This window comes from Entelurus aequoreus, linkage group LG21, assembly GCF_033978785.1.
Source record: "Entelurus aequoreus isolate RoL-2023_Sb linkage group LG21, RoL_Eaeq_v1.1, whole genome shotgun sequence".
Taxonomy (NCBI): Eukaryota; Metazoa; Chordata; class Actinopteri; order Syngnathiformes; family Syngnathidae; genus Entelurus; species Entelurus aequoreus.
In genome coordinates this window covers 254,779-277,930 of record NC_084751.1, presented here as the reverse complement: position 1 = coordinate 277,930, position 23,152 = coordinate 254,779, and the positions used below count along the sequence as shown (strand labels likewise).

General features: G+C 41.8%; 2 protein-coding genes across 2 annotated transcripts; both read right to left on the bottom strand.

Annotated features, from left to right (window-relative positions):
* Nucleotides 1–395: 395 nt before the first annotated feature.
* Nucleotides 396–8,289, bottom strand: LOC133638816 (kinetochore protein Spc25-like). The gene is made up of 7 exons (XM_062031792.1): nt 8,157–8,289; nt 6,593–6,754; nt 6,442–6,507; nt 4,864–5,010; nt 4,641–4,766; nt 4,432–4,530; nt 396–1,012 (listed from the first exon to the last, which is right to left on the bottom strand). The coding sequence occupies exons 2-7, from the start codon at nt 6,741–6,743 to the stop codon at nt 891–893; spliced, it is 711 nt and encodes a 236-aa protein (XP_061887776.1). The 5' UTR covers nt 6,744–6,754; nt 8,157–8,289; the 3' UTR covers nt 396–890.
* A 1,977-nt stretch (nt 8,290–10,266) lies between these two features.
* On the bottom strand, nt 10,267–19,740 carry LOC133639029 (dihydropyrimidinase-related protein 2-like). Its single transcript, XM_062032093.1, has 15 exons — nt 19,406–19,740; nt 16,786–16,874; nt 16,166–16,350; nt 15,916–16,080; nt 15,359–15,420; nt 15,174–15,254; nt 15,014–15,082; nt 14,777–14,897; nt 14,433–14,589; nt 12,457–12,598; nt 12,276–12,360; nt 11,274–11,359; nt 10,986–11,165; nt 10,749–10,914; nt 10,267–10,657 (listed from the first exon to the last, which is right to left on the bottom strand). Exons 1-15 carry the CDS (start codon nt 19,661–19,663, stop codon nt 10,566–10,568), a joined length of 1,938 nt encoding a protein of 645 aa, XP_061888077.1. The 5' UTR covers nt 19,664–19,740; the 3' UTR covers nt 10,267–10,565.
* Between the last annotated feature and the right edge of the window lie 3,412 nt (nt 19,741–23,152).

The following is a 23,152-nucleotide window of genomic DNA, read 5'->3' as shown; positions in this document are numbered from 1 at the left end:
GGATGACATATATGTCGAGTAAAAAGGACCACCAAGACAGAATAGCAATTGGCCAAGTTTTACTGAAGCTTCAGGAGACCAGCCCTTACAATGCAACCATAGCATCAGCAAGCGAGGTCTAAATTCAAATGGTAAATGGGTTATACTTGTATAACGCTTTTCTACCTTCAAGGTACTCAAAGCGCTTTGACACTATTTCCACATTCACACACACATTCACACATTGATGGCGGGAGCTGCCATGCAAGGCCCTAACCACGACCCATCAGGAGCAGGGGTGAAGTGTCTTGCTCAAGGACACAACAGACGTGACGAGGTTGGTAGAAGGTGAGGATCAAACCAGGAACCCTCAGGTTGCTGGCACGGCCACTCTCCCAACGCCACGCCACGCCGTTCCCACAAAAAGAGTCAGCTTATGTAGAGCGAAAACAGCAAAATGCAGCTGCTACTTTTAAACAGATAATGAGCTGGCCAAAACAACTCTGTGAACCGACAAACAGGAGCCCTTAAGACAAAACTAAAGACGGACATAAGAAGAAAAACCCAAAGAGTTCACATGGGAAAACACTAGCTGCTTTAAACATGACTATGGATTAAGAAAGAACACTTACAAATATCTCATTCTCACAGTGCGTGTACGTTCTATCGGAACCAAGTTTCTATAAATCAGTACATTTCCTACTAAAATCATGCATATGTACAAAATTGTATCCAACCCTATTTTGCTGTATTGTGTTGATGAAGAATGATGTAAAAGCAGCATGTTTTATAATATGCTCCATAATAGCATTTTAAATATACATTTATTAGTGGCGTTAATCTTTTTATTCCACTTGTTTGACAATACAAAATTGCAGCAAAGCTTCATCCTTTTAAAAAAAAATGTCATCTTAGCGTGCTTGGGCGATAAACTGCTTCCTTACGTTAGCCAGGAAAGCTGGCAAGTTGTTGGTCTCCTGAAGGCGTCTTTCCAAATCTGGCAGACACTCAAGCGCAGGGTCGCTCGACACAACTGTGGAATTGGGAGGTTTTTAGTAAACATCCTGGAGCGTTGTTTTTTTAGAGGTAGTGATAGACGGTGTTCCTAAGACTAGATTTGTTTAACTTGCATGTTTGGTGTAAGTGATAAAAACTGAGACCACTGGAAAACGTCTAAACTTGCATATACCGTATTTTCCGCACTATAAGGCGCACCTAAAAACCTCAAATTTTCTCAAAAGCTGACAGTGCGCCTTATAATCCAGTGCGCCTTATATATGGACCAATATTGAGCCACAACAAACCTAAACTTCATTTTCATAAAGTTTAGGTCTCGCAACTACAGTAAGCAGCCGCCAACTTCATTTTCCCCCGTAGAAGAAGCAGCGCTTCTAACCCAAAAATGGCTCCTATTAAGAGACACGCTTACGACGCAGAGTTTAAACTTAAGACGATCAGTCACGCAGTAGAACACGGGAATAGAGCAGCAGCGAGAAAATTTAACATAAACGAATCAATGGTGTTTAATTCGGACACTGAAGAAGAAGAATTCGAGGGATTCGTGGATGAGGAATAACTTAATAAAGTGAGCTTTACATGTTTATTTTGTGTGTTGTGTTGTGTGACATTAACGTTTGAGCAACGTTGAGTTATTGATATTTTTATTGCTCTGCACTATTTCGAGTGTTACTATATTGTGATTGCACATTAACGTTTGATTTACCGTAACAGTATCACTGTTTTTTACGTGTTTATTGAATCAGGGAAAAGTTCCCCTCCACTATGTGATATAAATGTTGCACTGCATGTTATACCTTGCTGTTGTTAAAAGATAAACAAAACACCACGTCACAGACTTTACCTCGGGGAAAATAATAAAACAGCTGTTTATTCATTTTGGGAGTGAACAGAGTTGTCAGAACGCTGGTTTATAATCTATTAATAAAGTTTGACTGACCTATCTGACTGTTTTGTTGACATTCCCTTTAGCGCAGCTCCATCTAATGGATGCATAGGTGCGCCTTATAATCCGATGCGCCTTATATATGAACAAAGTTTTGAAATATGCCATTCACTGAAGGTGCGCCTTATAATCCGGTGCGCCTTATAGTGCGGAAAATACGGTATGTAACTCAGAAAAAACTTGTGGTCCTCCACTCGCCAAACTGTCGCTGCACTGCCACCACGCTACAAGAAGTTGTGGGTTCAGAAGTAGAGGACAGCTAAGTGGCAAGAAACTTGAGCCACTTTGGTACAATTGCAATGACTGGAAATAGGACAATCTGAATGACAGTGAAATGTGGGTACAGGAAGTATTCAGACCCCTTTAAATTATTCACTCTTTGTTTCTTTGCAGCCAAAAATAACATTTGATTTCTCATGATTGTACACTCTGCACCCCATCTTGACAGAAATACAGAAATGTATTCAAAATTTAAAAAATCAAAATCACATAGGTATTCAGATTATTTTATCAATACTTTGTTGACGCACTTTTGCAGCAATTACACTTCAAGTATTTTTGAATACGATAAAACAAGCTTGGCACACCTATCTTTGGGCACTTTCTCTCTTTCCTCTTTGCAGCATCTCTCAAGCTCCATCAGGTTGGATGTTAGTTTTCATCCAGGATGTCTCTGTACATTGCTGCATTTATCTTAGTCTGGTCAGAAAGGTGACCAAGACCCTGATGGTCTCTTTGTCAGAGCTACAGAATTCCTCTATGGAGAGAGAAGAACATTCCAGAAGGACAGTCTACCAATCAGGCCTGTATGATAGAGTGGCCAGACGGAAGCCATTTCCAAGTAAAAAGTTTAACAAAATGCCCCTGAAAGATTCTTAGACCATGAGAAACTAAATTATCTGGTCTGATGAGACAAAGATTGAAGACTTTGGCGTGAATGCCAGGCATCATGTTTGGAGGAAACCAGGAATCATCACCAAGCTGTGGGGATGCTTTTCAGCGAAATGTTAGAGGGAAAGATGAATGCAGCAATGTACAGAAACATCCTGGATGAAAACCAACGCTTCACATCCAACCTGATGGAGCTTGAGAGGTGCTGCAAAGAGGAATGGTTGAAAAATCCCAAAGATAGTTGTGCCAAGCTACGTATTCAAAAAGACTGTAATTGCTGCCAGAGGGGCATCAACAAAGTATTGAGCAAAGGCTCTCAATACTTAATGTGATTTTTGAGTTTTTAGTTTGAATAAATTAGCAAAAACTTCTACATTTCTGTTTTTTTCTGTCAAAACGAGATGCTGAGTGTAGAATAGTGAGACATAAAATTTACCTTTTTTGATTTTGGCAAATGGCTGCAATGAAACATTTAAAGGGGTCTGAATACATTCCAAACCCACTGTTTTTCTGTCAGTGTCCAATAAATTATTACGGTCACGTAGTGTACTTATATACAACTTGTATTTTAAAATGTTACACTGAACTATGTAGAATAATGCAATTTATTGCCATATCACAATACTGTGACTCAAGTATGGTATTGTAAAGTCCTTACCAATACGCGGCCCTAATTGTAGTAGAGAAGTGGATCAAATTACACAAATTAAAATGTATTAACTAGATGGGATTCTGGGAAGCCTGTAAATTTCATCATCTCAATGTTGCGACTTCTGGTGTTGTTTTATTAATTGGGGATGTAACGATATGAAAATGTTATATTGCGGTTATTGTGACCAAAATGATCAGTTATAATTATTATTGCGATACTGTTTAATGAACTCAAAATGCAATCTATACACATACACACTAAAATCCTTTGACTCATTTATTTTTTGTTAAATAACTAAAACAAATAGACAGTTAGAAAACCCACCGTTTTGCATGTTTTGTGTTTCTTATGCTTAACTGAAAGCTCTATTGTTTGAAATACTGGTTTGTAATGTAGCACTTCAAGATTTAAATGAAAAGTGTGTACCAAATAAAATATATTATTATTATTATTATGTATTATTTCTGGTGAGGGTTGTGTCCTACTGTTTAGAGGTCCTTGAACGCACAGTTAACACCTCGGCCTCTTTTCCTCGGAGGAAAGAACGATCACTCTGAGGGCACAGCTTGGAGGTTTCAATGTGCATTATTGAATAGCTTAGTGGAAATGTGTTCACACAAGTTTAGATTGGGGTATGTCGTTTCTTAATGGGGAAAGACATTAATGTCTCATGTTCTAATGTTAGCATTTAAGCTTGCGAGCTCATACAAATCAATCCTTGAGTTTATCAAAGTTAATTTATCAATCTCAGTTTTTCGATCATTTTAATTTAAAAGGGTAATGCTAATCGTTGGGAGTTTTCCGTGGTTCTCATCGTTACATCTGTGTTATAAATGCGCAAAAATGTGACCATGTGCGAAATAACACTAACCTGTGTTCCGAAAATAAAACTTGTGTGGCTGACTATAATTGTAACACTGGGATACAATTTTGTGTTGGTACTTACTCTGATACACTCTGTCTTCCTTGATACCCAATGTGACAACATAGGCACTGTTCAGATCAGTGGGGTTGATATTACGGAACACAAACTGCAACTTCTCACCTATCAAGAGAGATTAAAAAAAAACATCAACATGTGATGTATACGAACATTCAAATATCAAGGTGGTGAAAACCTGAAGTGAGATCAAAAAATCGTAAATTGTGACATACCGTTGACATGCTGTGCCGTGCCGCGGATCTTTCGTATTTCCATTCCTAAATGCTCCTGAAAGACAATTCTGGCTTTTTGCAGGTTCTTCAGTCGGTCCTTGTTTGCTTTAAACTGAGACTCCATTACTGAATAAAGGAATCAATAAAACACGCAGAGATGTTTATCATCAAAAACTATACATCGAGTCTGACAGCACAGACTCCAAATCTAACATCAGCTTACACTCTTTTCTCCGCGCGTGTTCTTCTTTAAGCCTCTCAATCTTCTGGATGGTAGCGTCTTTCTGTATTTCCTTCTGATCGATATCAGATGCCATTCTTGTAATAGCGTGCTGTTTTTCCTTCAATAATGCATTTTTATGTTGCAAATCTGGAGAAGACAATTATTAACATCACACAATTATTTTTTTGCAATGACATCACATGAACAGTGCGCATCGTTAGGTACACTCACTGCTTAATCTCAATATACATATTTGGTCAAACTGCCACATTGCAGGTACCGTATTTTCCAGACTATAGGGCGCACTGGATTATAAGGCGCTCTGCTGATAAGCGGGTCTAGTCAGGTCTATTTTCATACAAAAGGCGCACCGGATTATAGAGTGCATTAAAGGGGTCATTTTTTTCTTTCTTTCTAAATGTAAAAGACTTCCTTGTGGTCTACATAACATGAAATGGTGGTTCTTTGGTCAAAATGTTGCAGAGATGATGTTTTACAGATCATCTTCAATTCGCTTTCTGACAGTCGCTTCAGGATGCGCCGTTTTGTGGGCGGTCTTATTTACGTGGTTCACCTTCTGCAGCGTTTTTTTCTCTGTCGTCTTGTTTTACCGGTGTAGCGTACAAGGACGGGAGTGTAAGAAGTGTCAAAAGATGGAGCTAACTGTTTAAATGACATTCAGACTTTAGTTCAATCAATAACGGAGCAGCATTTCTTCATCCGTGGCTCACTAGTGCAACAACAACGCCGTACATGTGTCCCGTGAAAAACCATCTGACCGGAACTCTCTAATAACTAAAGTTCCTTGGGTGAATAATGCAAACTCACTACACCGGTATGTTTTAGCGCTTTCATGGCGAGTTTACTGCGCGATATAAGTAAGAACTTTACACTACTTTATATTAGAAATGGCAACAGCGGAGGATGAATGTCCCTTAACAAGATAGAGAAAAAGAAGAAGCTTATCGACTACGGTGTCGGCACGGACTACAAAGGGCGGACGCGCGCAATTTTTCAGGACTTATGAAGATCCCAGTTACAGATCAGCAGGTCCCAGAAGGTAAGAAAAGTTGCTTTTGCATAATATTGCGAAACAAAACGCCAGATAATATGTCTTACCTTATACACACACCATAATAATACTCGTATGTTGAAGCATAGCACAATGCATCAAGCGGTGCGGCTTCATAGCTTACCAAAGTTGTACTAAAACATTTTGATAGATTTTTTGAGCGCCGTGTGTAATGTTCAAAATGTTATATGTTCCATTGAAAACATAGGTGTTGTTTACTTGAGTAATATTGCAGTCTACACGTACTGTATCTCTTATGTGTGACTGCCATCAAATTATAGTCTACACATAAATCTTATGTGTGACTGCCATCTACTGGTCACACTTATCATTTCACCATGTACCAAATAAAATAGCTTTGAGGTCGGTAAGCACAACCAAAATTATTCCGTACATTAGGCGCACCGGGTTATAAGGCGCACTGTCAAGATTTGAGAAAATTAAAGGATTTTAAGTGCGCATTATAGTCCAAAAATACTGTATGTATAAAATCATGTTTAACTTACCTTTTTTAAATGCTTCTAAGGTGTCAAACAGCATCTCGTCATTATCACATTTCTTTGAACCTGCATCTGTTTGACATGTTCAAGTCATTATTATGCATTTCGATGAACAAACACAGAAATAGCTTTGGCACAGACCGCCCAAGCGCCATACCAAGTGCAGATTTGACAAACTGCCCGTGGGACCGGCACAGCTCCGTGGTGGTGTCAATGATCTCTGCATATGCTTCCTGTTGCTTGTTTTGCATCTCTTTCATTTTATTGGCAAAGCGATCAATTATGTTCTTATCAGTGATGGACGTCATGTTTCCAAGGTCTGCGGCGCGGACAACAAGAAGGAATTATGGTTTATTTCTTCTTAAGAATCAACAATACTAGACAAGACACAAGCAAACAATGGAACAAGCCAGTTTAGACAAAATAATAGTAATAATTAGAGATGTCCAATAATATCGGACTGCCGATATTATCGGCCGATAAATGAATTAAAATGTAATATCGGGAATTATCGGTTTCAAAATTAGCGGTATCGGTTTCACAAAGTAAAATGTATGACTTTTTAAAACGCCGCTGTGTACACGGACGTAGGGGATAGTACAGAGCGCCAATAAACATTGAAGGCACTGCCTTTGCGTGCCGGCCCAGTTACATAATATCTATGGCTTTTTACACACACAAGTGAATGCAAAGCATACTTGCTCAACAGCCATACAGGTCACACTGAGGGTAGCCGTATAAACAACTTTTACACTGTTACAAATATGCGCCACACTGTGAACCCACACCAAACAAGAATGACAAACACATTTCGGGAGAACATCCTCACCGTAACACAACAGAACAAATACCCAGAACCCCTTGCAGCACTAACTCTTCTGGGACGCAACAATATACACCCCCCGCCTCAACCTCCTCATGCTCTCTCAGGGAGAGCATGTTTTGAGGCATGTTAAAAAAAATAATGCACTTTGTGACTTCAATAATAAATATGGCAGTGCCATGTTGGTATTTTGTTTTCCATAACTTCAGTTGATTTATTTTGGAAAACCTTGTTACATTGTTTAATGCATCCAGCGGGGCATCACAACAAAATTAGGTATAATAATGTGTTAATTCCACGACTGTATATATCGGTATCAGTTGATATCGGAATCGGTAATTAAGAGTTGGACAATATCGGAATATCGGCAAAAAAAAGCCATTATCGGACATCTCTAGTAATAATAGTCATTTTATTTCAGACCCAGGGGGATCCATATCACAGAAGAGAAAACATACAACGATAAAACACAAATAAAAGAAATACATGCAGAAATAAAATAAATAACGTGTATAAATATATATATATATTTTTAAACACTCCACAATATTCAATGTCCAGCATACAGGCTTACTCGCCAATGGTTCCACAGACCTGATGAAAATCTGACAGAACTGCGAGTCGGGTTAGTCAGACCATTAATGACATTGTTGTCTGATGATAAAAAAATGATAAACCCAAAGCAACAATGTGTATTTTAACTCCTAACATGACATGCAGTATTATGTTTTGGCACAGCGGCTACAGGGACGCTGTTAGCCTAGCTCGTTATTAGCATGTACACACCTAACCTTTCCTAACCAACACGTGCCCCTTTCTAAGTTATACTACCCCGGAACCGATTATTTAAAACATATATGTGATGCGAAACAAATTGTGTATTTTGAGAAAAACCTACCGTTGTATGGAAACGTCTGTTGGGTTGATACTTTCAAAATGTCGCGGTCTGACAGAAGAAAAAAGATACCCGGAAGTGACGTATGTCGTCACTTCCGGGTATAACCTGTCAATGTTTTATAAGAAAAGTATTCGTGTTCGAGTAGTTTTGTGCGAGGGGAGATGATTATTTACGGCATTGGGGAGCAGAGGTTACTGGAGAACATCCATAAGAAAACTATTAAAATAATTTCAGAACACCAAAAGGCCTCCTGCAGGGAAAACCATGATCCCTTTCATTTCCACCTCCTCGCCCGGTGCAGTGGGAGTGAAGAAAGTCAAAAAGAGTTTTCAAACATTTGTGGATAGCAGTGGACGTCTTCAAGATAATTTTGTAGCGTCGGCTGTTAGAAAAAAAACGTAATTTGTCAAACATACTCGAGTATGGGGGGGGGGGGCGCTCGGCGAAGGGCACATAAAAATACATATTTCCAACAGCAATCATGGGTTATAAATAAACAAACCCCGAAACCAGTGAAGTTGGCACGGTGTGTAAAACGTAAATAAAACAAAATACAATGATTTGCAAATCCTTTTCAACCTATATTCAATTGAATAGACTGCAAAGACAAGATACTTAACGTTCGAACTGGAAAACTTAATTTTTTGCAAGTATTAGCTCATTTTGAATTTGATGCCTGCAACATGTTTAAAAAAAGCTGGCACAAGTGGCAAGAAAGACTGAGAAAGTTGAGGAATGCTCATCAAACGCTTATTTGGAACATCCTAATTGGGAACAGGTGGGTGCCATGATTGGGTATAAAAGCAGCCTCCATGAAATGCTCAGTCATTCACAAACAAGGATGGGGCGAGGGTCACCACTTTGTCAACAAATGCGTGAGCAAATTGTCCAACAGTTTAAGAACAACATTTCTCAACGAGCTATTGCAAGGAATTCAGGGATTTCACCATCCAAGGTCCGTAATATCATCAAAAGGTTCAGAGAATCTGGAGAAATCACTGCACGTAAGCGATGATATTACGGTCCTTCGATCCCTCAGGCGGTACTGTATCAAAAAGCGACATCAGTGTGTAAAGGATATCACCACATGGACTCAGGAACACTTCAGAAAACCAATGTCAGTAACTACAGTTTGTCGCTACATCTGTAAGTGCAAGTTAAAACTCTACGATGCAAAGCCAAAGCCATTTATCAACAACACCCAGAAAATGGACTGATGCAAAGTGGAAAAGTGTTCTGTGACACGACAAGTCCACATTTCAAGTTGTTTTTGGAAACTGTGGATGTCATGTCTTCCGGACCAAAGAGGAAAAGAACCATCCGGATTGTTATAGGCGCAAAGTTGAAAAGCCAGCATCTGTGATGGTATGGGGGTGTATTAGTGCCCAAGACATGGGTAACTTACACATCCGTGAAGGCACCATTAATGCTGAAAGGTACATACAGGTTTTGGAGCAACATATGTTGCCATCCAAGCAACGTTATCATGGACGCCCCTGCTTATTTCAGCAAGACAATGACAAGCCACGTGTTACAACAGTGTGGCTTCATAGTAAAAGAGTGTGGGTACTAGACTGGCCTGCCTGTAGTCCAGACCTGTCTCCCATTGAAAACGTGTGGTGCATTATGAAGCCTAAAATACCACAACGGAGACCTCGGACTGTTGAACAACTTAAGCTGTACATCAAGCAAGAATGGGAAAGAATTCCACCTCAAAAGCTTCAAAAATGTGTCTCCTCAGTTCCCAAACGTTTACTGAGTGTTGTTAAAAGGAAAGGCCATGTAACACAGTGGTAAAAGTGCCCCTGTGACAACTTTTTTGCAATGTGTTGCTGCCATTACATTTTAAGTTATTGATTATTTTCCCCCAAAAATTAAGTTTCTTAGTTGGAAAATTAAATATCTTGTATTTGCAGTCTATTTAATTGAATATACGTTGAAAGGGATTTGCAAATCATTGTATTCTGTTTTTATTTACCATTTACACAACGTGCCAACTTCACTGGTTTTGGGTTTCGTACAACGGGAATGTTTATATATGTTCTAGGTGTCTGGAAGAGATCAGAATAAATGTGATAGTTTTCTGGAAGATTCTTTTGTATATGTTTTTAATGTGGTGTACACGGCATCCAAACTTTAATTGCATTATGATTTTTCCATTTTCTAGGGGCACATGACTTATTTCAGCCTCAGAAGTGCGTAAGAAGAAAATAACATAAGTCGATGGGAGAAGTCGATCGGGATGCAGATTTTTCTACTGAAGCGTATGGGAGAATTAGATCCCAGGAGAGGATTTGTAGAAAAAGGAAGGGTTAGTAGATGGTTCGTAACTCCATGTTCACTAAGTGCATGCTTTCAAATTGTAAGCCATAACGTTTGAAGTTGAACACTTCAAGCAAATGTCTTTTTTTAGGACAGATATGTGATGTTGGATCGTCCACCAGGTGGCGCTACAATCCTCTGAACAGACCGCCGAGGAATATGATCATCAATCTGACCTCCTATTCGGGACAAAGAACATGAGAAGGGTATAAGTACTTTTGAAAATGAAAGCATATGTTTTGTTTTTAAAAATTGAATACAGATATCTACCAGATAAAGTAAATCCTGATTGATGGAGGTTTCTGGGGCAAATCTGTATTTTAGAGCGAGGAGGCCCTTTGGTGGTCAGTGGGGGCATCAGTAATTTGTTCAAAGTCATTACGTCAAGGCTTGGACCATCATAGACCCCACGAGGAACACCTTGATTGTTGAGCATCTGTTAAAGAAATTAAAATCTCAGTTTGGTATTCATGTGTTCATAAGTTAATTGTAACAACATCAGGTTACCTCGCTGCGAGCTCTGATCCTCCGGTATGCAGTATCAGGAAACGCTTTCCTTGGAATGAAGCGCCCCGACCCTTGTGTCACATTGAGCTTTCCATCTTCTAGAACAACTCGACCATTACAGATCACCACTGAGGCATCACCTTGAAACTCCAAACCCTCAAGGACGTTCAGCTCCACTGTCTATCATTCCAGTGGAAAGACATTTAAGAGAACCATTGGTGACTTTTATTGACAAAAGCAAAAGCTGCTCTTCACTCATAGCAAGTTGCAAAATCCAAGAGATTTTACCAAGTTGTGTGTTTTTGCAGAAACAGTTTTAGTGTTTTCTGGGTTCCAAACGACGATGTCAGCGTCAGACCCAACAGCGATTCGCCCTGTTTCCACATACAGAAGAAGACATGATTGTGGAACTCTTCAAAGTTGACCGTTTTTTTTGCCTCGCGGGGTTGCTGATGAACTTTGCCATTTTTATATCAGAATACGCTATTGCGTCATCATCATTTTACATCCATCCATCCATCCATCTTCTTCCGCTTATCCGAGGTCGGGTCGCAGGGGCAGCAGCCTAAGCAGGGAAGCCCAGACTTCCCTCTCCCCAGCCACTTCGTCCAGCTCTTCCCGGGGGATCCCGAGGCGTTCCCAGGCCAGCCGGGAGACACAGTCTTCACAACGTGTCCTAGGTCTTCCCCGTGGCCTCCGACTGGTCGGACGTGCCCTAAACACCTCCCTAGGGAGGCGTTCGGGTGGCATCCTGACCAGATGCCCGAACCACCTCATCTGGCTCCTCTCCATGTGGAGGAGCAGCGGCTTTACTTTGAGCTCCCCCCGGATGGCAGAGCTTCTCACCCTATCTCTAAGGGAGAGCCCCGCCACCCGGCGGAGGAAACTCATTTTGGCCACGTGTACCCGTGATCTTGTCCTTTCCGTCAAAACCCAAAGTTCATGACCATAGGTGAGGATGGGAACGTAGATCGACCGGTAAATTGAGAGCTTTGCCTTCCGGCTCAGCTCCTTCTTCACCACAACGGATCGATACAGCGTCCGCATTACTGAAGACACCGCACCCATCCGCCTGTCGATCTCACGATCCACTCTTCCCTCACTCGTGAACAAGACTCTGAGGTACTTGAACTCCTCCACTTGGGGCAGGGTCTCCTCCGCAACCCGGAGATGGCACTCCACCCTTTTCCGGGCGAGAACCATGGACATAATTTTACAATGGCTGTTATATAGTAGTTGACAATAATCAGCGAGTAAAAATGTATTGTTAAGATGATTGTGATCAGATACCTTTGCGGGGGTAAATGTTGAAGAGTTTTGCAGCATTGGTACTGGTCACAGCGACAAATTCATTCTCATCAATCTTTCCAGTGCACTGCATAGAAATGTAGTCAGACGAAAGAAAAGAAACTTTGCAATTAACTTCATGAAACATGGTCTTTCAGTCACATATCGATAAAAGTCATCTCACCACTATTCTGTCCCAAACCACCGACATCCTCTCCTCAATTCCATTGGTTCCTTCTGGTATAAGGGTAAAATCATCTTTACCCACGGCCTTCTGAGCAGTGGAGAAGCTAGCTTGAGCACTAGCGGTCACCTGCAGGTCCCCACTGGAAGTAGGATACAAAAATGAGGACCCAACAGGGCATCCCCTTTGTTTGTACACAGTGGTGTGCCGTCAGGGCCAGCAAGGCCTTCTCTGCTGGCCTAATATAACCAGAAATCATGGTCATAATTAAAGATAAAAGTAATTTTTTATTTACTTTCCCTAAATATCTAAAGTATTCATATTCTCTTAATGTCATATTATGCTCCTCCCAATGCTGTTGTTTTTAGGTTCGAGTTTTTATCCAATCAGAATTCAGCTAGCTTATGTTGCCATGCTGTACAAAATCTGCCCAGGGCCTTCAGAATCAACAATACGGGCGTCTGTGCACTGTCAGTGAAGGGGAACATACAGTTGATAGACAGTTACAATAGCCAATCAGATCACGAGTTGTTGTCAGTAAGGCCTCCCAGCTGGCCCTGCCATTGATGCGTCCTGTGATTGGATACTCACTTGGGAGTCCCAAGTGAGTATCCAATCACAAGTTGCGAAAACAGGAAGTGGCACCGGAGCCATACGAGCCATAGAAAGCCACAGAAAACTCACCGGTACAATAACTTCAAAGTCAAAGTCTTTGTCTTACACCTAGTAATCCGCTGTGGACAGACGAAGCCAAGCAATGCAGGTTTGGCGAGCGCTCCCGCAAAGGAAATACATTTTTGGCAGGCAATCCCATTTTGGCACAACGCCGGCGGTGAAATGGTTTGCCCGCCACTTTCACACGACTCAAACGGTACCACTGGCTTATATGGCGTCGGTAGTACAAACTGGGAGTTCAAATATTTTATTTATTCATGTTTCATTTGTTTTATACAATTATTTTAATTTTGACAGTACCACGTAAGATATGTTTTAATTGCTGAAGCTGGTTTATTGAATGTTAAATGCGCCGAAAAATAGACCGTTTCGTACACTGTTGAGGGGATCCAATGCCCAGTAGAGTGCAAGTATGTTTCTGTCATGTCGGTGTGATCATGTTTTGTTTTGGTAATGTTCAGGTTTGGTTTTTTGGCTCTTTGTGCACTCGTTTGTTTTGTCACCATAGCGACCATTAGTTTTCACCTGTCCTCATGTCACGCACCTCATTCATTTGAACTCACACACCTGTCACTAATCATGCCACTGTTATTTAAACCTGTCTTTTTCTGTTGATCGTCCTGGTGACATTATCCTTACTACCTCTGCTACCCATGAGATTCCTGTTTACTATAGTTCATGCTTCATTCCATGCCACAGTAAGTGTTTTTGTTTCATGTTCATAGTTAATTGCCTTTGTGCTAGTCTTTTGTTTCATTAGTCAAGTTTGTTCTCCACCATTGTGCGTGCCTTTTGTTTGCTTCCTTTTGTTGGTGTACAAATAAACATGTCCTTACCTTCACGCCTTGCCCGCGCCAACTTTCCTTTGCATTCCGGGAAAACACAGCCCCCCAAGGTCCACGTATTGACAGAAAAAGACAGGTTTAAATAACAGTGGCATGATTAGTGACAGGTGTGTGAGTTCAAATGAATCAGGTGTGTGACATGAGGACAGGTGAAAACTAATGGTCGCTGTGGTAACAAAACAAACAAGAGTGCATAAAGAGTCCAAAAACCAAACCTGAACATAACCAAAACAAAACATGATCACACAGACATGACAGTTTCTGTATAGTATCTCCAGCCGTGTCCACGTGGTGACATAAATTACGGTATTTTGAGAGGTGAAGTCGGACTCAGTAGGACATCACTAAAGGCCGAGGTGAGAAACGCACGGCCCGCCGCTGTTTTTACATGACTGTCAGCTGTAGAGGTCACACAATCCAATCAAGCCAACAAAGAGATGGCGTAGCTGCACAAACCATGCCAAGAGAGAGCCAAGGTACTGCGGAGTTGAAGGATCAGGGTTGAGAGGCGGGCTCATAACGAGGGCGGCAGCTGTAGCCCAGTCTTTGGACCAGTAGTGAGAGCCATCCACTGCCAGGCTGGCTGTGATTGGCTCCCCGTACACCACAATCCCTGCCAACCAATGGGAGGAAAGCAACCACAACAAATCAAACGATTCATTAGCCCTGTTCTGTACTTGGATCTTTAGCTTGGTTACTTAGACCACTGACTTCTTTAGTCATATTATAGTCCCTTAAATGGTTTGCGTTGTTATATGACTGAAAGTAACGGACTAAAGGCAAATCTATCTGTACTACACCTTTTTTCCGGGCCTTGGCAATCACATCGGCAGCAGATTTGCTCATCACCTTTGTAACATAAAGCGGGCAGTTGGTTTGTTTTGCAAGAGTCACAGCTCGGTTGACGGCCTCGGCCTCCAACTGAAGACAAGATGACATCACATGTCGGGACAAGTAGCACTTCATTACTTTTAGAAGCAAGTTGTTGAATTTAGGTACAGTAGTTATAGGCTTTCTCCAGAGGAATACAAAATGACCTCTTCAGGTTGAGAGAGGACATGTCCTTCAGGCCCAGTGATGCCAAGACTCAGGATCCGCTTTTGTTCCTGGAACACAACCCTAACACTTTAAAGCCACTTGAAATGTTTTAAAAATGATTTAACCTCGAGGGATTTTGAGTTCACGTCTTATTTGTACCTTCTCAATAATGTCCCCATTCTCTGCGTGTACCTGGGCGACAGCGCCCAAGTCCCTGATGACACCAAAAGCCTCATAAAGCTGTAACCAAAGAACCAACAGAGGACTCAGCAAGAAAAATACTTTTTGAAGATTATTATTAGTAATCTCATCACATTCCTATGAAGGTACACAAACTGTTCCACCTCTGAGTCCGAGCTCTGGTATCTGTCCTTGTAGCTCATGAAAAACAGGAAGGAGTTAACACCTGCAACACAAATTTTGTATTCAGACACACTTTATCTGTTCACCCCAGCAGATTTAGGGCTAACAGTCAGGTCATCCTTGCCATGACGTGAAGCTAAACAGACTGTGATACTTAATGTGACCAGCAGAGGTACTCATAGCCTCAATAATATTGTTAAGGCAGACTCAGTAAACTCCTGATACATGTTTTAAGACCAGTTGAAAAATTGCAATCATTTACATTTTCCACTGTGGCCTCTTAAGAAGGTTCTAAGAAGAACTTCAAAATGCAAAGAGAATTGGAGTGAGACAAACATTTGTTTTTGGAGTAATCGATTTATTACATAAAAGCATTAAACTGAATATGTTGTTTATCATCTGATCAAAAGTTTAAAACCGCAGCCTTAAAAATACCAAATCTTAATAAAAATGTGTATTCATAGATGTTTATAGATGAACATTGGCAGTCGATATAGACTCAGGTTTCTGTGCTCACAGGAGTTGACATTGGACTCACCTCTGTCCTTGACCAGAGTCTCCAGCTCCTCATAGAGTCCATCATGCCAGCGCGTGACATCCACATGGAAGGAGAAGTCACAGCATGCCTCCTGGTCAGCAACGTCCCTCCATGTCTCAAACGCTGACAACAGACTACTGCCTGGCTCCGGCAGCACATGGTCAACTGGGATTTTTATTCCAACCAAAGTTGTCAATGAGCCAAATTGGACTTAGACTGAATGGTCGATATTATTTGGGAATAAACTGACTGATCATGGTGGTTCCTCCGGCCAGTGCCGCTCTCGTTCCCTGGTAGAAGTCATCAGAAGGATTGAGGCCTTTCTGGGTGGCGTACAAGTTGGTGTTGCCATCGATTCCTCCCGGGATGACCAGCTGACCGGAAGCATCAACCGTCTTCACAGCCGCAGGAACAATCAAGTTCTGCCCGATCTGTCTGTGAGGGGAACATGACTCATGCCTCATCGTTCCACCTGTAGTTCCTTGGATGTACTGTGGCAACTAGCTGAGGGGCCTAACCTAAATAAATATTTCCTAAATATAGAAAGAAAAATAATCTTTTGTTTTGTAAATGTATGCTTCACAGGAGTGAAAGATGCAAGTCTATTTTAAATTTGACAAAATAAAATGGGATGGACACACAGACACGCACGACAACGACACGACTGGACATTAGTTTCATCACTAAAATGCGTAAAAGATATATCAGACCTAAGTACATGAGAAATGCTAATTAATGTTGATCTAACCTTCACAGCAGCACATCAGTAAAATACATCTTTAATAAACTAAATATATTCCCATTATAACTAGAGAAAGAGAAAACTCCTTAGATGAGGAAACACAGTTAGAATGAATACAAAAGAGCTACTTGATGGTTCCGTCCTCGATGTAAACATCTGCGTAAAACGACTGGTCATCATTGACTATCTTTCCTCCTTTTATGATCAGATGGTTGCCCTGGAAACAGATAACAGATTTCAAGTCAAACCTGTGTTGTAACAATACTTTATACACACACAAATACACTCTCTCAATGTTAGTGTGTTAATATTCACTCACTTAAAAGTGTCAGTATTCTTTTCCATATTTTTACCATTACAATATCAGTTTTTTTCCACTTAGAAAGTGTTTATTCCATGCAAAGAATGATGTCATTGTGTCTCTCGACCCCTCGGCCTTACTCGCACGTTCTTCCCTTGGTGACAGACATCTCGTTTGGAAATTCTGACCGCTTGAATTGGCAACCTTAAACTGATGGCGACTTTCCAAAGCTGAAACTGCCCCCTTGTCATTGCAAATATCACTTCTGTTTGTTTGAGCTGGTAAAGTTTCAAGTCATTCTAAAATGCATTTTCTGAGCAGTAATGTCACACAGCCCCATAGTCGAGAGTACGAGGTGGTGCAGTAAATGCGGAGCTTCATCTTTCAAGTCAAAGCTGTGGTCCATAGTCGAGGGTACGAGGTGGTGCAGTAAATGCAGAGCTTCATCTTTCAAGTCAAAGCTGTGGACCAGAGTCGAGGGTACGAGGTGGAGCAGTAAATGCAGAGCTTCATCTTTCAAGTCAAAGCTGTGGACCATAGTCGAGGGTTTGATGTGGAGCAGTAAATGCAGAGCTTCATCTTTCAAGTCAAAGCTGTGGACCAGAGTCGAGGGTACGAGGTGGCGCAGTAAATGCAGAGCTTCATCTTTCAAGTCAAAGCTGTGGTCCATAGTCGAGGGTACAAGGTGGAGCAGTGAATGCGGAGCTTCATCTTTCAAGTCAAAGCTGTGGACCATAGTCAAGGGTACGAGGTGGAGCAGTAAATGCTGAGCCTCATCTTTCAAGTCAAAGCTGTGGACCATAGTCGAGGGTACGACGTGGAGCAGTAAATGCAGAGCTTCATCTTTCAAGTCAAAGCTGTGGACCAGAGTCGAGGGTACGAGGTGGAGCAGTAAATGCAGAGCTTCAGCTTTCAAGTCAAAGCTGTGGACCATAGTCGAGGGTACGTGGTGGAGCAGTGAATGCAGAGCTTCATCTTTCAAGTCAAAGCTGTGGACCATAGTCGAGGGTACGAGATGGAGCAGTAAATGCAAAGCTTCATCTTTCAAGTCAAAGCTGTGGACCATAGTCAAGGGTACGAGGTGGAGCAGTGAATGCAGAGCTTCAGCTTTCAAGTCAAAGTCGAGGGTACGAGGTGGAGCAGTGAATGCAGAGCTTCATCTTTCAAGTCAAAGCTGTGGACCATAGTCGAGGGTACGAGGTGGAGCAGTGAATGCAGAGCTTCATCTTTTAAGTCAAAGCTGTGGACCATAGTCGAGGGTACGAGGTGGCGCAGTAAATGCAGAGCTTCATCTTTCAAGTCAAAGCTGTGGCCCATAGTCAAGGGTACGAGTGGACCATAGTCAAGGGTACGAGGTGGAGCAGTAAATGCAGAGCTTCGTCTTTCAAGTCAAAGCTGTGGACCATAGTCGAGGGTACGAGGTGGAGCAGTAAATGCAGAGCTTCATCTTTCAAGTCAAAGCTGTGGCCCATAGTCGAGGGTACGTGGTGGAGCAGTGAATGCGGAGCTTCATCTTTCAAGTCAAAGCTGTGGACCATAGTCGAGGGTACGAGGTGGAGCAGTAAATGCGGAGCTTCATCTTTCAAATCAAAGCTGTGGACCATAGTCGAGGGTACGAGGTGGAGCAGTAAATGCGGAGCTTCATCTTTCAAGTCAAAGCTGTGGCCCATAGTCGACGGTACGAGGTGGAGCAGTGAATGCGGAGCTTCATCTTTCAAGTCAAAGCTGTGGACCATAGCCGAGGGTATGAGGTGGAGCAGTAAATGCAGAGCTTTATCGTTCAAGTCAAAGCTGTGGCCCATAGTCGACGGTACGAGGTGGAGCAGTGAATGCGGAGCTTCATCTTTCAAGTCAAAGCTGTGGAGCAGTAAAGGCAGAGCTTCATCTTTCAAGTCAAAGCTGTGGACCATAGTCGAGGGTACGAGATGGAGCAGTAAATGCAGAGCTTCATCTTTCAAGTCAAAGCTGTGGCCCATAGTCGAGGGTACGAGGTGGAGCAGTGAATGCAGAGCTTCATCTTTCAAGTCAAAGCTGTGGACCATAGTCGAGGGTACGAGATGGAGCAGTAAATGCAGAGCTTCATCTTTCAAGTCAAATCTGTGGCCCATAGTCGAGGGTACAAGGTGAAGCAGTAAATGCAGAGGTTCATCTTTTGTCTCTGTGCTCTCACCAACATGACGTTTCAGTAAAGCGAGCGCATTACCACAGACGCTACCGTGCATCCATCTTACAATTTATCTTTCCCTCTGAAAACCATGGAATGTAATTTAAAGGTCCCGAGTCTCGACCCAGAACCATTGTCATTGGGTGCTTTAAATCCTGTTCAATATTGATAGCTGTACCTCATCCTCTTTACATAATTGAGTTTACATCAATTATTACAATTTTTTTGAGACCAATTCAGATGGATTAGATCTTCATTCATCTCACAACATGGAGTAATGTACCTCAATTTTGTCCCGAATGTGTCCAGAAAGGACCACCACAGTCGCTTGGCTTCCTCTTGGTGCGTCTCCTGTGCGATCAGATCTGCGGCGCAGCGTCTGTGGGCTGAACGACTCAAAGTTCAGTGTTTTGTTCTCAAAAGCTCCTTCCACACTGCAGAACATGCCGCCATATTTCATCCTAGGCCGAGGAGAGTCAGAACCGAGCTTGGACAAGAGTGAGGCGGCATCATCATCCTGAGAAAATCTTCTGTCAGACATTTGGCGGCTAGGAAAGAGGAGACAAACTGCAGTCTGAAGTCAGTGACTGAGGAGCAGGAAGTTGACAGCTGAAGAGCTGGGGCAGCAAATGAAGTGAGTGGGGGGCGGGAGGGGTGCGCTCTGTGACCTAAAAGCAATGTGAAGCCAAGAAGAAGAGCAGTCAAGAGGAAGGGATCGCTTGTAACAGTCCAGACCATTTGGTGTCATGTCCATTAATACAATTGTCCTTCTTAGCAAAAGGACAAATTATTCCACTTGAACCTGAAGAAAGTGTTTCTTCTAACCAGACTTGGGCAAAATACGCTAATCGTTGGGACGAGAAGACAATTAAGGCTTGCTGGGTTACGGAGCACGAAGAGATGGAATGAGGATGATTGTGAGATTGGATGATGGATGGATGGATAATTTATTCTTCTCTGAGAGAAAGTCAGAATCTATGTGACGGAGAGTGACCCAAAAGCAAAGTGTTGCTGAAATGCCCGTTTTTAACCCGACACCACTCCAGGCACATTCTGTTTTGACTGTTTATGACCCAGTGCTAGGCTGCTGCATAATGTGACCCCTCCCCTTAGAAGCAGCTTCAGCTATGTAATCAGGGAATGCCCAAATAAATGGGGAGGCGCCGGAACTTTTCCCTCAGAGCGTATGGTGACACTGTACGAGGGTGCAGGTCCACACGCTCTCCTCACGAGCTAAATTGAATTCTGTGTCTGTTCGATTCCTTGCTTCTTGTCCTGTTTAATAAATAGTTCGGTGCTTGAACCTGACATGCGTGAATGCACAAAGGTGAGCTTTTGTTGATGTTATTGACTTGTGTGGAGTGCTAATCAGGCATATTTGATCAGTGCATGACTGCAAGCTAATTCATGCTAACATGCTATTTAGGCTAGCCGTATGTACATATTGCATCATTATGCCTCGTTTTGTCACGGCGCGGGCACATGCCAATGCGCATTTCTCAATGAGCGCAGCAGAGCACACCTCAGGACACGCCCAAAGCCGCTCCTCTCCTGCACGCGTCACTCCATCGGCTGCAATCAATCTGAAATTAACGCACCTGTCGGTGATGATCTTCCTGGTCTTCTTAAGCCTGCACAACCTGCCATCCCGGGCCGGAAAATAGTCTTCTGTACCTGTTTTCCTTCCGTTGCCTTGGTTTCGAGCTGTGCGTCTCGCTCCCTTGGACTTCCCCCCCTGGATCTCGACTGCCTTCCCGGATCTTGACCCCCGTCGCATGGACACGGACTCTGACGCTTCTCTCTCGCCCCGGATCACCTGCCTACCCCATGGACTGCCTCGTTCCTTCGCTCTCATCAACACTTGGTAACACACTTCAGCTAATCTACACACATAGTCACACACCTACGCTCTTGGATTTTGTCACACACTATTCTATAGTTTATTAGTATTGTTTTGTATAATTATATACAGTATATATATATATATTGACTATATATATATAATAAATTATTGTACATACACCCCTGGTGTCTGTTGCCGTCATCTCCCTTAGTCAAACCATAACACGTTTGTAGCTTAATTTGATCTCATTTAATTTCCTTTGCTTATGTCCTTGCTGTATTTAATTTATATTTGCATGTCTCATGACACATTATCTGTATGTAATATTGGCTGCATTTCTGATAGTTGTGTGCCATGTTGTTCCAGACCACAGCAAACGTTACCCAGCTTGCAAAGATTGTAATAAATCTATTAGAAAATCAAGTTTAGTTTAACATGGACACACACATCTATACCTTTGGCCATTCTAAGACAGTCATTTCCAGGAGTTATCTCACCCTCTGAGAAGCCTCCGTTTTACTAATGTTTCCATTGTTGTAAAAATGTGTAGAATAAGTATTACATTTCAACATTTCTGCCTGCGACACATAACCATTTTTATAGTAGGCTACTATAGCTAATATAGACACTTACATCATGTGTTGCCTTCACTATAACACTTATAAAAGGCTTTTAATTTTTTGCGGCTCCAGATTTTTTTGTATTTTTGGTCCAATAGGGCTCTTTCAACATCTGGGTTGCCGACCCCTGTTCCAGAGAGTTGGTGTTGGGGGAGGGCCAATAAAAGCGTTTCCACCAAAGTAGGACATGGCTGGCCAAGTAAATAGGTCAAGAGTATGTCGGACCAACTGAGCGCAATCGAAGGGTCCAAATATTACAAACGGTTCTCCGTTTTTGAGGAAATGGTTCAAAGATCACTGCTACACGATCAGACAACTCAGGAATAATCTTCCCAGCAGCAGCAAAGTGCAAATGAAACTCTGGAACGACACTCTAAGGTAGGGTTGTGCGGTATACTGGTACTAGTATAGTATCGCGGTACTAATGAATCAAAAACGGTACTATACTATACTGGCATGACGGCACTGGTTTTACGAGCAGAGGAGCATGTTCGGCAGCGCACTATCACAGAGTACTTACAGACAGACACAGTGTGTAGACAGAAAAGGGAGAACGGATGCATTTTGGTCTAAAAACTAACGATAAAGGTGAAGTTATAACACTGAAACACCCACAGGAAGAGGCGCTTTAAGACATGGCTAGCTAGCTAGCGGCTAACATCCATCCGCAGTCGGCAGTGTTTTAGCTACTTCTAAATCACTAATCCTCGTCTCCATGGCGACAAATAAAGTGACTTTCTTACAAGTATCATCCCTGCAGGACGAGGAATAGCTAAACATGCTTCACTACGCACCGTAGGAGGATACAATAGCTCACCGGCGTCACAATGTAAACAAATGCCATGGGTGGATCTACACCTGACATTCACTGTAATGATACCAAGTACAAGACCGTATCTAGTCGATACTACTATTTTTTATTGGCACTAAATCTTTTTTCCTTTTTTCTAAATTCATATTATGTCTATAAAGTCAGGAAATACATCCCTGGACACATGAGGACTTTGAATATGACCAATGTATGATCCTGTAACTACTTGTATCGGATCGATACCTACATTTGTGGTATCACCCAAAACTAATGTAAAGTATCCAAACAACAGAAGAATAAGTGATTGTTACATTTTAACAGAAGTGTAGATAGAACATGTTGAAACGGAAAATAAGCAGATATTAACAGTAAATGAATAAGTAGATGAATAATACATTTTTACAGTTTGTCCCTTATAATTTTGACAAAACAATAGAATGATAAATAACACAATATGTTACTGCAGACTAATTAGGAGTATTTGTTCGTTTACTTACTACTAAAAGACAAGTTGTCTAGTATGTTCACTATTTTATTTAAGGACAAAATTGTTCTTTGATTGCAATAATAAACATATGTTTAATGTACCCTAAGAGTTTTTGTTAAAATAAAGCCAATAATGCCATTTTTATTATTTAGAAAAGTATCGAAAGGTATCAAAAAGTATCGTAATACATTTTGGTACCGGTATCGGGACAACCCTACTCAAAGGTTCCAACACCTCTGGACATTTCCAAGATGGCAGACATTCTCAAC